Consider the following 14,753-nt stretch of genomic DNA (forward strand, 5'->3'; position numbering starts at 1 on the left):
TCTGGTACAGCTCCTCACCCCGGTGGCTCCTGGGCCTATCGAACCTACTCTGGGCTCTTATATAACTAGAGGGCATTTTGTTCCAAGCTCCCTAAGGACTCACCCAGTCCTGACAGGAACATCCAGCTGTCCAAGTTTGAGACCAGGGCTTCTCGGCCTAACTCAAGGCTGCAGGCCACAGGGAAGAGTCCCTGACAGCAAAATAGGAGGGAAGGACAATCCAGGGGTTCCAAGCAGGAACCAGTACTTCCCCTCAGGTGGGGGACCCTGCTTCTTTCCCTCACCCTCTTCAGCACCCCTGCTGGACAGACTTATTCCTCATCAGTGAGTCCCTCACTCCCCCCCACCCCCCAGGGCTGGGATCAGCTTGCACAGCTGTTTGAAGGACTCTCTTGGGGACCTTGGTCCCCCTGCCCAAGAACAAGGCATTGAATGTCATTATCTGTGTCTGCCTGCATGTCTCCATGTGCACAAGCGGTAGGATGGCCATGCCCTTGCATGCGTGCATATCTATGGCATGCATATAGGTGTCTGCACATACAGACGTATGCATACATACATCCGTGCCCCTCTCCCTGCCACACCTGAGCCTATGCGCCCATGTAACTGCTCTCATGGGCTGCAGGTGTGGTAGCGTGAGTGGGGGGCTGATGGTCTGGGGCATGTCCACCCCCGATGCCCATGGACACCAGTCCCCTCATTTCCTCCCATTTCTTCCTTCCCTCTTTCTCCAAAACCCCACCCTCCACCCGCAGGACCCCTGCCCCTCTCCCCAGAGGACCCTGCTGAGTGGGTGACAGTGACAGAAGGAGGCTGTGATGGCTCAGGCTGCATGGCGGAGTTGTCTAAGAGGGACCTTACTCATATCGGGGTCTGGAAGACCCCAGGTCCTGCTGAGCCAGGGCTGAGCTCTCTCTCCCTCTCAGCTCCTGCCTGTAGCTGGGAGGGGCCTGGCTGGAGGACCTGATTCTCCCCTCCCCCTCCTGCCAGCCTGGGAGTCTGCAGGGACTCAGCCCCTCAGCCAGCCATTGGAATGCATTTGTCTCTCTGCCACCCGCTCCCCTGCCTGTCAGCTCCCACCAGTGGGTGCTCACCCCACACTGGGCCCGCTCCCTCTCCAGCAGTGCCCACCCTGCCCTGGCTGGGTTGCCAAAGTCCTGGGTGCTGACCTGGCTTTCCATCCAATCTCTAGGTGCCACCCTGTCATCTGTAAAATGGGAGTCTCCTTGGAGGGGACTGGCTGAGATGATGACCAAGCCCCCCTCAGCTCTACAACGCCACCTCCTGCTGGCTTGTTCATTGTCTCTGTCCCTCCTCATTCCTAATTCCTGTCCAGACTCAGGGTCCTACCCCCCTACTCACCAGGGGGCTCCCACAGGGTCATCAACTCTATGTTGACCTCTTCACCTAGTTGTTAAGGAGCTCTGGTGGCCCAGTGATTGCTTGTTGCGTTGCTTACCACAAAGTCAGCAGTTCAAAACCACTAGTCCCTCCACAGGAGAAAGAGGAGGCTCTCTCCTCCTGTACAGAGTGACAGCCTCAGGATCTCACAGGGGCAGGCCTACCCTGTCCCATGGGGTCACTGTGAGTTGGAGTCCACTTGATGGCAGTGAGAGTTGTTTGATTGTTTGTTTCTTTGGCCTCACTGCCAGACTCCTCCTCTCACACCCCCCACTGCCCACCCAAGAACGTTCACTGCCCGCACCCCACCCCCTGCCCCTGCTTCTCCTTCCAAGCCAAATGCTCCAGTTTGGCGTAAGAGTGAGTGTCTCTTCTGTCGCTTGCCTGTGTTGACTGTCTTTTTGAGCTCAGCCGGCCCAGCCCTGTACTAAAGCAAGAAAAACTGCTCTCACGGGCTCCCTCCAAGGGAGTTCAGGTTTGTCGTCTGGACAAAAGCAGACTGCCACATCTTTCTCCCAAGGATGGCTTCGAACCACCCACCTGCACGCTCCACTCTCCTACCCAGAACACCCTCTCCTCACCTTCCTCAAATTTGGCTCAGACCCCCCTCCCCCCAGGACGCTAATCAGCTCTGCCCTTCCCATTCTCTTTGGAGCTGATAGCCCAGTCTGCACTGGTCATGCCTGCTTATCTGTGTCTGCCCTGGCCTTCTGGGTGGGGACTGGGAGCTCCCCAAGGAAGAAGGCCATGGGTCCACCCGTGGGAGGCTGACGTGCTGAGGGAGAGAGGAGGCCATCTTGGCCTTGGTTGGCGTCCTGGCCGACAGCCCTCCCACCCCATCGCTCAGCTAGTGGAAGGGAGATAAGGGGTGAGGCCTCCGGGTGGCAGAGCGAGGAGGGCCCACCCTGCCTCCCCACCCCCACCCCACCCCCATGCTGCTGGGGGCTGGGCTGAGGGCCCACACCCACCTCTCTGTCCCTTGCAGGAGGAAGAGAATGGAGGCCGAGGAGGAGGAGGTGGTGGTAAGGAGTGGTGAGGGGTGGGCACCCGGGGCTGGGGCTGTGCTGGACTCGTGTGCCAACGTCTGTCTGTGCACTGCCTGTCTGCCTCAGCCAGCCAGTCAGGCATCTCCTCTGTCTCCTCTCCTCCTTGCCCCCTCTCTTCCCCTCCCTTTCTCTGTGCTGCTTGCTAGCTCTGCACCTTTCTCCTGCCCTCTCACCTCTCACCTCCCTCGGATCTGCCCATTCCACCCTGTGTGTGAGACAGATGCAGGCGGGCAGGGAGCAAACCAAGGCAGTCTCCAGCAGAGGCTCAGGCTGGGGCTGCAGAGCATGGGGTGGTGGTGGGGTGGGGCAGGGGTGAACTGAGCAATGTGTCTCTGGTGAGAGAGAGTGGGGTCCTTCCTGTTGGGCCTAATGGGGACCAGAGGCCCTCACTTCAGATGTGAGCCTCACTTCTCCTGCTGTCACTCTTGCTGCCCCAGGGGCCCCCCCGATGGCACCAAGCCCCCCCCCCCACATTTCAGGCTCCTCCAGGAGGCAGTACCCCCTCCCCCCGCCCCCTGGCTCTGCTGATGGGGCTTCTCCAGGACAGCCTGGGGGACCGGGGACAGGTGTTCCTGAGTCCCCATCCCAGCGGCTGACAGGTAGTAAGCAGAGAGGCTTGATGCCGTGGTGAGGCTGCTGGGCTGTGACGTGGTGCCTCCGGAAGTGAGTGCCCACCTGGCGCCTCAGGCTTCTGCTGGGGAAGGGAGTGTGGGTGTGAGTGTGCGTGCGTGCATGGAGGGGTTGACTCTGGGGGTTGTGCCCCTCACAGTCTCTGCAGCCGGGAGCCTTCAGGGCTCACCCAGGCCTGGAAGTCACTTCTCTGTGTCACGGTCTCTACCGTGCCGCTCCGGAATTGGTATCAGCCTCTTTTAAAGCCTGCTTTCCTTTCAGTGTTCCTGGTGGGTTTCTCCTCCTTCCGGTCACTCTCAGTCACCAGAGTCCCTTCTTATTCTGGGTCCGGGCCCCGGTCCCGGTCCTTATTAGCCTCAGGGAGCAACTCTGTGGGTCTTGTAGGTTTCCCTTCTCCCAGGGGTGCGTTCTCGTCTGATTCTGGCTATCCGAGGGTCTGCTTATCGTGTCCCTGCGTGAGTGTGTTGTGTCCCCTGTGTGTGTAGCGGCTACCCCCAACCCCCCAGCTAACCCGGCTGATGTTCCCCAGGACCGTCCCCCCGGCACCGCCTGGAGCCCATGGACACCATCTTTGTGAAGAATGTGAAGGATGATGGCCCCGCCCACAGGGCAGGGCTGCGCACAGGTGAGCTGCCCCAGTTCCCGGGCTCCCTGCGCCCCTGTGGGCCGGATGGGATGCTGGGAACTAGATGTTGCTGCGACTCCGCTCTCCGCACCGTCCCCCGTTCCTGGTGCAGGAGGGCTCAGGTCGCCCCAGGCCTCCTTACGCACGGCCTTGCCCCCTGTCCTCAGGAGACCGGCTGGTGAAGGTCAATGGGGAAAGCATCATTGGCAAGACCTACTCCCAGGTCATAGCTCTGATCCAGAATAGGTGAGTGGCCCTGCCTGCCCTTCCCAGAACAGCTCCCAGCCGACCTTGACCCCAGGCTGCCTGCTCTGGGACCAAGATGCCCATTCTCAGCCCAGGCCTGACGCTCTGCCCTGTCTCCTTAGTGATGACACTCTAGAGCTCTCCATCATGCCCAAGAACGAGGATGTCCTGCAGCTGGTGAGTCCCGCCCCTGCTCTCTCAGGCTGGGGGTGGGGGAAGGGCTGGGAGCTCTTCTGCTGAGAGCAGAGGACTGAGGGTCGGGGGTGTAGGGGGCAGCATACCAGCCCAGTATTGCCCAATGGAGATGCGGGGCCCATCCCAGGGCTGGGGCTGGCTGTTGCTTCATTCTGGCAGCTCTGTGCAGTGGGGGAGGGGAGCTGCTGGCGTGGCAGCCCGGGTTCCTGCCTGGGTATCTGGAAGGAGGTGGTTCAGCGGGCCCTGCCAGCCTGTCACGTTCTCGGTTCTTGTCAGCGCCCCAAAGAGATGCCTGCTCCCCACACCCTGTCCCTGCCGGGCTCCTGGATCTATGGAGCGTGTGTGTCTCCTATCCGTGCCTCTGCCTGGCCCATCGCACCCACTTACACAGCATACCACTCCAGCACCCACCACTCGATACCACACCTACTGTGTCCCCTTCACATGGCAGGCCATGTCACCTCAGTCCGCCGTCGTGCAGGCCCACGGCCCACCACTCATGCCATGCCCGGCCCCAGGGCTCACATAGGCACCTGAGCCCACAAACCTCGCTCCTCCCAGCACCGCAGCCCTGCGTAGCCTGGCCTGACACAGCAGCACGTGCCCACTGGCTCATGGATACTGCCAGAGCCCAGATGTGTACAGTCAGGATGCCCAGCCGGACCCCTGCCTGCATGGCCTCCTGTCAGTGCACACAGTAGGCTCCTGAGCCTGTGTGTCCTACACCACACACACACACACACACGCACACACACACACACACACACACGAATACATGCACAAGTGTCTCTTCTCTCTGTCTGCTTCTCTCCCCACCCCAGCCCTGACCCAGAGCCCAGGCCAGTCCACTCTGCCCGGTCTCATGGGTCCAGCCAGATGCCAGCTTGCTTGCCCCCTGAGGTCACTGCCCCCCCCCCCAGTCCCAGGGGAGGGCTGGGGGCCAAGCCTGGGAGGCCCTGGGAGCTGCCGCCGGCTGCTGGGCTGGCTTTGGCCCAGACGAGCTCTGGTAATCACTGTAATCACAGGGCCATGCTTGGCCCTGCTTCCTCTGGGAACCTCCACCCCCTGACCTCAATCGCTCCTGGTCCTTCTGGGGGGGGCGTGCAGGAAGGGGTCTGAGAGGTGGATGGGCCCACACCAAATCTCAAAGGCCCAGCCTGTGCACCTCCCCTGGCTGAAATGAGGTGAGCTGGGTGGGGACGAGGCACAGGGTGGGGCCTTGGCCATCCCGGACTCTCTCCAGCAGGCAGGGGCTAGGGGTGCTAAGGGCAGCAGCCTGGCACACCGCGGGGTAGCTTGGTGGGCAGGCAACCCCGATGTCAGCACGGGGACCTCCGCCCCCCTATCCCGAGGGCCAGAGGGTGGGGCCACGGCATTCCTGTGGTTGGGAGCCAAGGCGGGAGGCCAATCGGGCGTCGGCAGCTGCTGACGCCACCGCCGACGCAGCGAGGCCCCTCCACACCCAGCCTCCGCTCCCTCCCTCCTCCTGCTCTCGGCCGCCAGCCTCGAGCCGGCGGGGGCCTCGCTCGGGAAGGCAGACAGAGGGGGTCCAAAGGCCAGGCCTGGCAAAGTGGTGTGAGGAGCAGAGCCGGGGCGGGGAGGGCAGAGGGGCCGGGATGCTGCCAGGGCGGGCAGGCGCCGCCGTGATGTGATACGGGGGCGGGCCGGGCAGCTTGCAGGATGGCCGGAGGAGGTGGAGGAGGAGGAGGAGGAGGGAGAGGTACGTGGTGCCCCTGGCTGGTCTGAGGGGGCCGAGGGTGTGCGGGTGTGGTTAGCTGGTCCTCATCACGTGATGTTTGGGCCTGGGCCTGGACCTGGGGGGGGGGTATGTATGTGTGTGTGGTGTGTCTCATTGTGTTTGGCTGTATGTATGTGTGAATCTGGGCGTGCGTGTTCTGGTGTCTCCTTGTGTTGTGGGGAATGGTGTGTGTGTGTGTGTGTGTGTGTGTGTGTGTGTATGTGTGTGTGTGTGTGAGAGTTCATCCTCCTTCCTTTGATACTTAGCCCTTACTGGGGCCCCCAGGCTGACTCAGGGTTCCAAGGCGCAGGTCCTAGGGGCCACATCCTGTTTGGGCTCGGCCTGAGTACCCGGCCTGCCACTCCTCAGCAGTGCTCAATCCCAGGTCCAGGGTTGGCAGGAGGTGGCCAAGGCCCCTGGGCCAGTTTGACTTAGAGGGCAGAGGTGGACGTGTGCCCCTCCCACTCCATCCCTGCTGCCTGGTCCAAGAGCCAGACCTCCAGGCCCCCATTTAGGGGATGGGCGGCAGCTGGGTGCTTCTGGCCTCCACCCTGCCCAGCCCATCCCCTGGACACACCCCTTAGCCTGCCTTCTCTGTCATCTGCCACCTTGACTGGTTCCTGCCTGGAGTGGGAGTTTCCCAGCCCTGCCTGGGGCTGTGGGCATCACTGGCTGGCTGCAGTCTAGCCAGCGGGAGGGCTGCTGAGGCAGGAGAGGGGAGGACCCCAGGAAAAAACAGATGTTGGAATGTTTGCGGTTAAGGCGGTCCTTGTCACCAGTCTTGGAGAAATCCAGTCCAGAGCCTTCCAGGAGCTGGGCAGAGGGACCCTGTGGCTTGCTCACAGAGATGTGTGGGGGTTGGATTATTGGAAGGCCTTCCGATTGGTCTCTGAGGTGTGCCACCCAAGCCCCAGTCCCTCCAAGACTCTCCTTCTTTGGACCCCTTCCTTCAATCTCCTTCCTCCTCTGGAGCCTGTGATACCCCCCTCTCGCCCCCAGGGGTGCACTAGCTCTGCCCTGAGGGCCCTGTCCACACCTCCTCACTTGCCTCTATGTCTCCGGCCAGGCCTATTCCCAGGATGCGTATCTGAAGGGGAACCAGCCGTATTCTGGAGAGGCCCGCAGCATCCCAGAGCCACCCCCACTCTGCTACCCCCGCAAGACCTATGCCCCGCCAGCCCGGGCCCCCACCTGGGCCGCGATGGTGCCTGAGCCGCTCACAGCACTGCCCAGTGACCCCCGGAGTCCTACTGCCTGGAGTGACCCAGGATCCCGAGTCCCTCCCACTGTCCGTGCCCTTCCGGACAGTTCTTCCTTGGGGATGAGCCAGCCCCGCCCCAGCCCTGGTGCCTTCCCCCGCCTCCCCGCGGAGCCCCGGATGCCCCGTGCCTTCCCAGAGCCTGGCAGCCGCGTTCCCAGCAGACTGGAATGCCAGCAGGCCTTGTCACACTGGCTGTCCAACCAGGTGCCCCGCAGGGCGGGAGAGAGACGTTGCCCAGCGGCCATGCCTCCCCGGGCCCGAAGCGCCTCCCAGGACCGGCTGGAGGATGTGACTGCCCATCGCCCATGGCCCTGCTCCACCTCCCAGGATGCCTTGAGCCATCTGGGCCAGGAGGGCTGGCATCGAGCCCGCTCGGACGACTACCTGAGCAGGGCCACTCGCTCAGCAGAGGCGCTGGGGCCAGGGGCCCTGGTGTCCCCTCGCTTCGAACGCTGTGGCTGGGCCCCCCAGTGCCAGTCCGCCCGCCCCACCGCCTGCCCAGCTCGGGATGTGTCGGGGCCCCAGGCCCAAGCCCCACCTGGCCTGCAGGGCCTGGACGACATCGGATACATTGGATACCGAAGCTACAGCCCATCCTTTCAGCGCCGGACGGGCCTTCTGCACGCACTCTCCTTCCGGGACTCACCCTTCGGGGGCCTGCCCGCCTTCAGCTTGGCCCAGTCCCCTGCATCGCTCCCACTGGAGGCCTCAGAACCCCCCAGGGCTGCCCGCCCTGAGTCCAGCCCCCGGGCACTGGAGCCACCGGCAGAGGAGCGTCGCCAGGAGGTGGTGTTGAGACAGAAGCCCCCCACGGGCCGCAAGGCCCAGCTGCCCCCCACAAGGCAGATGAACCTCGGGTTTGGTGACGAGTCCACTGAGCCAGAGGGCAGTGAGCGAGGAGAGCGGCCAGGAAGGAAGGTGGCCCCTTTGGCCACTGCTGAAGACTCCCTGGCTTCCATTCCATTCATCGGTGAGTGACGGTGCAGGTGGCGGTCTTTGGGGACTTGGCTGTCTGTGCTCTGTTGTGCCCCACCCACGTGTCTGTCCACTGTGGGCAACAGTCAGAGCTGGCAGGCTCATTGTGTTTCTCTGTCTGTTTTCCACTCGTCTATCTGTCTATCCATCCTTCAGTCTTTTCTTTTATCCTACCTTTCATTCATTTACCATCTTTCCATTCAACATTTTCTCCTTTTTCCTCCTACCCGCTATCCGTCTGTTTATCCATCTATCCATCCATCCATCTAACCTTCTATTCACCCATCCACCCATCTATCACTCATCCTTCCATCCGTCCATCTGTCCGTTCGCCCATCCATCCGTCCATCCATCCATCCTTCCTTCCATCTACCCATCTACCTATCCATCTAACCTTCTATTCACCAATTCACCCATCTATCCATCCATTCCCCCTTCCTTCCATCCATCTATCTAACCTTCTGTCTACCCATCCTTTCTTTCATCTACCAATCCATTCACCCACCCACCTACCCATCCATCTTCTATTCACCCATCCTTTCTTCCACCCACCCATCCATCCACCCATCTATCACCCATCCTTCCTTCCTTCCATCCACCCTTCTATCCATCCATCCATCCATCCATCCATCCATCCAATCTATCCACACACCCTTTCTTCCATCCATCATTTTCCCCTTTGTTCCTTCCTTCTTTCCTTCCTGCCATTCACCTAGTCACCAAGACACCCAGATATCCAGCTAACCTTCTATCAACCCACCCACCTTTCCTTCCTTCCTTCCATCCATCTATCCATTTATCCATCTACCATCCATCCATCTACCTATCCACCCACCCATCTTCCTTTCATGTACCCATCCATCCTTCCTTCCATCCATCCTTCCTTCCATCATCCATCCATCCATCCATCCATCCATCCATCCATCCATCCATCCATCCATTCACCCATCCATCCATTCACCCATCCGTCCATCATCCTCCATTCCATCCATCTATCCATTTATGCTTCCTTCCTTCCGTCTAACCATCCATCTATCCACCCACAATCCATCCATCCATTCATCCATCTATCCATCCTTCCTTCCTTCCATCCATCCGTCCATCTATCCACCCACCATCCATCTGTTTTATTTTCTTTCAGCATTCCTTCCTTATGCCCTTTCTTCCATCTGTATCTCATCCTTCCTTTGTGCCTTTCACTCTTTGTTCCTTCCAACCATCCTCCATCTCTCCGTCAAGGGTGGTGTCATACTGTCCTGGAGTGTGTGGGCCAGCGGTGGTGGTGGTGGTGGGGATGATGACAACCAGACAGCAGTGTCCAGTCGGTAGGATGGAGTGGGTAGCTCTAGGAGAATAGAGGAAGGCAAATCACCCAGCGTGGAGCACGGGGGAGACTCTTGGGGAAAGAGCATTCTGGCTGAGACTTGAAAGAGATAAGAGAGTGTTGGTCGGGAAGGGGTGTTCAGGACGAAGGAACTGGATATGCTAAGACTCTGAAGGATGCCTCCTAGGTCATGGGGCGGGGCCTGCAGAGCCTCATCAATCTCTGGGGGGCTGAGGGGTGTTAGAATTTTATCCGGAGGGAAGATGGAAGCCTTGCTTTTCAAATCAGTATTAGATAAGGGGGAGCCAAAAGAGTAGAGAGGCGAGAGGCAGGCCGGAAGGAACCCCAGGGTTCAGCCTGGCTGGAGGGAGGTGCCCCAGCCGGTATTGGGGCCGAGGTGGAGCGGGTCAGGAGGAACAGGGACAGGGTAGGGTGTGTTGAGTATGAGATGCTGTGGAGGCAGCCGGGAGAGTTGAGCTGAGTCTCCGGCTTTGGGAAAGAAGACCAGGATGCAAGAGAATGGGACTGGGATTCCGGAACCCAGAGGTGGTGCCTGGTGCTGGGAGTGGTGAACTCACCCCAGGCATTTTGGGGAGCAAGAGAAGAGTGGGAAAGAGAGAGGAGACACAGCCCTGGGCCCTGAGGGAGGATTTAAAGCCTCTACCTCCAGAGTTTCTCAGTCTGAGGAGCAGCATAGCCTTTCCCACCAGGAAGCTCCAGTCTGATGGAGGAGAGACATGGTCCCTGCTCCCAGTCTGATGGGAGAGACACAGTCTCTGTCCCCAGGAAGGTCCAGCCTGATGGTGGGGGACACAGTATGTCTTCAGGAGGGATGGGGGGAATGGATGAGTCCCATGGAGACATAAGCTCTTCCTTCAGGGGGCAGGGGAGACAGGCCCTGCCCCAGGAATCTCTGGTGTGACCTGAGGACATGGCCCTGCCCTCAGGGACCCTGCTCCTAGGAGGAGCAGCTCTGTTGGGGGTGGGGTGGGGTGTGGGGAGACGGAGGGGGGTCCTTGGTCCTCGGCGGTGAGCCTTTTTGCCAGCAAGGCCTTGGCTGCAGGAGGATCTTTAGGACAAGTCTGGACCTGGCTTGGAGGGACACAGGGCTGGCGGGCTGGCCGCCTGGGGCCGGGGAGGGAGCCTCAGCCCTCAGCTACCTCCACCCATCCCGCCCTCCCTCCCACTTGTGCAGATGAGCCCACGAGCCCCAGCATCGACCTCCAAGCCAAGCACGTCCCCGCCTCCGCGGTGGTCTCCAGTGCCATGAACTCGGCCCCAGTCCTGGGCACCAGCCCGACCTCCCCCACCTTCACCTTTGCCCTGGGCCGGCACTACTCCCAGGACTGCAGTGAGTCTCCCCGCACCCCAGCTCCATCCTGGCCTTGGGGTAGAGGTGGGGGTCTCTGTTGGGCCCGCTGTCTGCACCATCTGGGGTTTCTGCTGCTCCTGGGTCCCCAGGGTGATGGACATCCCTTGGCCCTGCCTGGACTGGCGAGCGGCATGCAGGAAAGCCCCTGGCCTGCTGCCTGGGGCCCCGGAATGCAGTGTGGACGCTTTGCAGGTAGCATCAAAGCTGGCCGCCGCTCCTCCTACCTCCTGGCCATCACCACGGGGCGCTCCAAGTCCTGCGATGACGGGCTCAACACCTTCCGCGATGAGGGCAGGGCTCTGCGGTGAGGCCTGGTGGGCTGCATGCAGGGGGTGGCCCCACGCCCGGCCTCCTCCCAGGCCAGCTCCTCCCTGGGCCGGGCTGGGCAGTGGTCCCAGCCCCGATGTTCTTCCCCCGGGGTGCAGTGTGCGTCCTCCCTGGATGACCGCTTGACCAAGGGGCCTGGGGGCTGACCAGACGGGGAAGTGCCCGCTGAGCTTCCTGTGACCCTCACCTGGGCCTTCGCTCCCCAGGCGCCTGCCGAACCGAGTGCCCAGCCTTCGGATGCTCCGGAGCTTCTTCACGGACGGGGTGAGCAGGGGTGCAGGAGTGAGGCTGGGGGTGGCGAGGAGGGGGGCTGGGATGCAGCACAGCCTCAGGGTGGGGCTCCAGGTCTGTGAGGGGAAGATTCCTGCTTGTTAGTTTCATATGTTTGAAATGAACTAGTATGTCACTAAAACTCCAGGTCGATTTTACTCCCCCTCTGTTTAGCCACACAGACCCAGCAGGGAAGGAGTCTGGGGGTCCAGAAGGCTGTGGGCCTCTGTCCACGCTTTCCCTCACGGTCTTACTTGGTTTTCCTTTTTCAGTCTTCCCACAGCGCATCTCCCTAATGGAACCAGTAGTCGATGTGGCTCTCTGGTTTTTGGGGAAGACCCATTATTGAAATGCCCTGTTTTCCCCTGCCGCCCCCCCCAGCCATCCCCCCCTCTTCACACGTTCCTGGAGCCTTAAAGACACAGTCTGCACCCCCCCCTCTGCCCTCCCCACCCAGCTCCATGACTGACTGCTTCCAGCAGCGCATAGGCCAGCCCCCCACTTCTACAGGTCCGGTCGTGCCATCTTCCACTTAGGCAGCCCCCCACCCCTTGCCGCCCCCTCAGGAGCCACCTGGCTCTCCTTTCCAGAGGGATCCCAATGCCACACAGGCGGTCAACCCTGCCAGGCCCCTTGTCTTTACCAACGAGGCTAAGCTGCTGTCTGGTGCAGGAGGCTTCGGGATGCTCTTTCTACCCCGCCCCCTACACACACACACACACACACACACACACACACACACACACACACATACACACACACACACACACACACACTCCAAGGCTCCCTTGCTGCTGGCTCAGCCCTCTCTCTGCAGCGCCAATCAGCTGTAGAGCTGGCTGCGTGCCCCTCCCCAGCTGGAGCATGAGCACCAGGGGGGCAGGCCCCTCCTTCCCATCGCTCCCCACAGTGTCCCTAAGACCCCATGCTGTGCCTGCTGCAGGGAGCCCCTCGGGCCATACTGACATGGTGTCCAAGGGGACAGGGGAGCCTCCGGGGAAGTACCTCACCTCCCCACACACACACCTGCTTAGGGTGTCACAGAGGGGCTGGCCTCACAGCCTTGGGACTCGAGGGCTTTACCTCCTGATCATGCACGGATGGGGAGAGCCATCGTCATCCCAACCCCTTGGCAAGGTCCCCGCTGTGACAGACGAACACCCCCTGGTGTCCCCCCGCTCACTCACCTCCTGGGCTTCCTTAGCTTGCCCACAGGCTGCCTCTGGGGCCGCTCTGTGCCTCTGCGGTGTTGGCAGGAGCACTTCTTCTGTGTGGCTCCACGTGGACCTGACTCCCTGCCCCTCACACTCCGCCTTTGCGGATGTCCCCACTTCCCCTGCTTATTTAACTCCTTCTTGACACTATCGCTTCCTCTGTTTACTTAACTCCTTTCCGTCTATAAAGTTCGGGCAGGTTCCTGATTGGCCTCTCTGGTGTCAGGAGGCACCGGGTCTTTCCTTCCTCCTGGCTTCCCCATGACACAGTCTCATGACATCAACACTAGCGGCCCAGAGAGGGCAAACACAGCCTCGGGGGCCACACCGCACACCAGAGCTCGGCACAGGCTTCCCTGTGGCCCGCGGGGTCCCTGAGATGCCGGTATTATGGAGGCCACCCTAAACTTCCCTCTGTTGTCCTGCTCCAGTCCTTGGACAGCTGGGGCACCTCTGAAGATGCGGACGCCCCTTCTAAGCGGCACTCAACCTCTGACCTCTCGGATGCAGCCTTCAGTGATGTCCGGAGAGAAGGCTGGTTGTATTACAAGCAGATCCTCACCAAGAAGGGGAAGGTAAGACGGTCGGAGGAATGAGTGCGTGGAAGGGCATGGAAGCTGGCCCCCAGCAGGAGTCTTCAGCTTCTCCCGTGCCTACCCCACAGCCTCTGAGCCAAAGGAAACCAGCTTAGGCTGCTGCAGCATGACGGGGAGAGGTGAGATGCTAGGAAGAACTTCCTGGGAGACTTAGCGAGACTCATGACAGAGGTTAACAAAGGAAGAGGGTCTTTGGTGTGGGATGGAGCTGATCACCTTGTCCTTGGAGTCATGACAAGAGGATCCCGCGGTGAGCCCTGGCTGGCAGACCACCCCAACAATGGCTCCTGGGCCCCCGGGACAGGAGAGAGCAAGGCCTGGGCAATCTTCTTAGGGAGCTGACGCCCAAGGACCTCGGAGCAGGGCCTCGCAGGATGAACACAGACTGCTAGCCTTTGTCCTAAGGCTCCGGAAAGCCCCTGGGGACTCTTAGGGAGCTAGTCATGGCTTTACAAGACTTGTGTGGGGCCAGCCCAGAGGCAAGAAGACCAGTTAGGAGCTAACAGAGTTCCAAGTGAGAGAAGAGAGGGTTGGGGACAGGAGGGGGTGGTGAGTGGAAGGTAGTTGGGGGAAGACCAGCAATACCCCAGAGGGTAGCAGGTTAGGGCCCAGAAGCTGTGGGCTCTGAGCTGAGGCCATAGCCCTCGCGCAGACTGTAGGCAGCGGCCAGCACAGACTTGGACTTGAGTCTTGGCGGCTTCACATAGCCCTACAGGAGCTTGGGGGATGCACCTGGGTATGGCTCAGTTTCCTCATCTGTAAAACGGCACTAATATGAGCCCCAAGCCTGCTGCTGAGGCTTAGCCGAGATGGCGTGTCAAGGGCTTACCCGGTGCCTGGCTCTGTGGAGAGACTAGTTTCCGACCTGGTGGCCTTATGCCGTTGTGCCGCCTCCCCACACTCCTGGGGGGTCTTGTGGTATCAAGAGGACATGGACTCAGCAGTAGATAAGCTCTGACCTCGGACAATCCCCTAACGACCCTGAGCCTGCTTTTCGGACTCGTGAAATGGAGCATTGCTGGTCTACTCCGTGGTCGCCTGGGAGGAGTGAACTGTTGGGCCCCGGCAGGACTAGAACTCGGGCCGCCCTCACTTATCCTGCAGATGGTTCCCGAGGGCCCGCGCTGTTGGAGCCACCTGGTGGTGCAGCGGTTAAGCACTCGACTGGGCTTCGAAGCCCCTGCTGCTCTGTGGGAGGGCGCTGTGGCAGTAGGTTTGGAAACCCCAGGGTCGCTGCGAGTCAGAATCAACTCGACGGCAGTGGGTTTGGCTTTGGGCTGGTGTCTCGTGGTGAGGGAGTCAGCCAGGCCATGCCTGCCCTTCTGGGGTTCACAACAGAGGAAAGGAGTCACACCCCCACGTCAGACAATGGTTGGGAGTCGCAGGGCCTGATGTGTCTCAGGGAGCCTAGCCTTTGCAGGGAGGTGGGTGCCCGAGGGCTGAGGGCGTGGGAGAATCACCAAGCAGAGGTGGGAGGAGGGAGAAAGGTGGGCAGGTGCATGTTGGAGCCTGAGACGTGGGACTCTGAGGGTG

At 60.8% G+C, this 14,753-nt stretch overlaps 1 protein-coding gene across 5 annotated transcripts in view; it reads left to right on the forward strand.

Moving 5' to 3' along the window:
• The window catches only part of ARHGAP23 (Rho GTPase activating protein 23), an 89,379-nt gene that overhangs the window by 37,161 nt on the left and 37,465 nt on the right, over positions 1–14,753 (forward strand). For all 5 annotated transcript variants that reach the window (XM_075561722.1, XM_075561720.1, XM_075561721.1 and 2 more), the window contains exons 3-11: positions 2,387–2,423; positions 3,607–3,702; positions 3,870–3,948; positions 4,071–4,125; positions 6,948–8,112; positions 10,637–10,792; positions 11,006–11,117; positions 11,347–11,404; positions 13,056–13,199. In XM_075561722.1, coding sequence (XP_075417837.1) covers positions 2,387–2,423; positions 3,607–3,702; positions 3,870–3,948; positions 4,071–4,125; positions 6,948–8,112; positions 10,637–10,792; positions 11,006–11,117; positions 11,347–11,404; positions 13,056–13,199 — 1,902 coding nt within the window. The remainder of the gene's footprint in view (positions 1–2,386; positions 2,424–3,606; positions 3,703–3,869; positions 3,949–4,070; positions 4,126–6,947; positions 8,113–10,636; positions 10,793–11,005; positions 11,118–11,346; positions 11,405–13,055; positions 13,200–14,753) is intronic.

This window comes from Tenrec ecaudatus, chromosome 10 (genome assembly GCF_050624435.1).
Source record: "Tenrec ecaudatus isolate mTenEca1 chromosome 10, mTenEca1.hap1, whole genome shotgun sequence".
Lineage (NCBI taxonomy): Eukaryota > Metazoa > Chordata > Mammalia > Afrosoricida > Tenrecidae > Tenrec > Tenrec ecaudatus.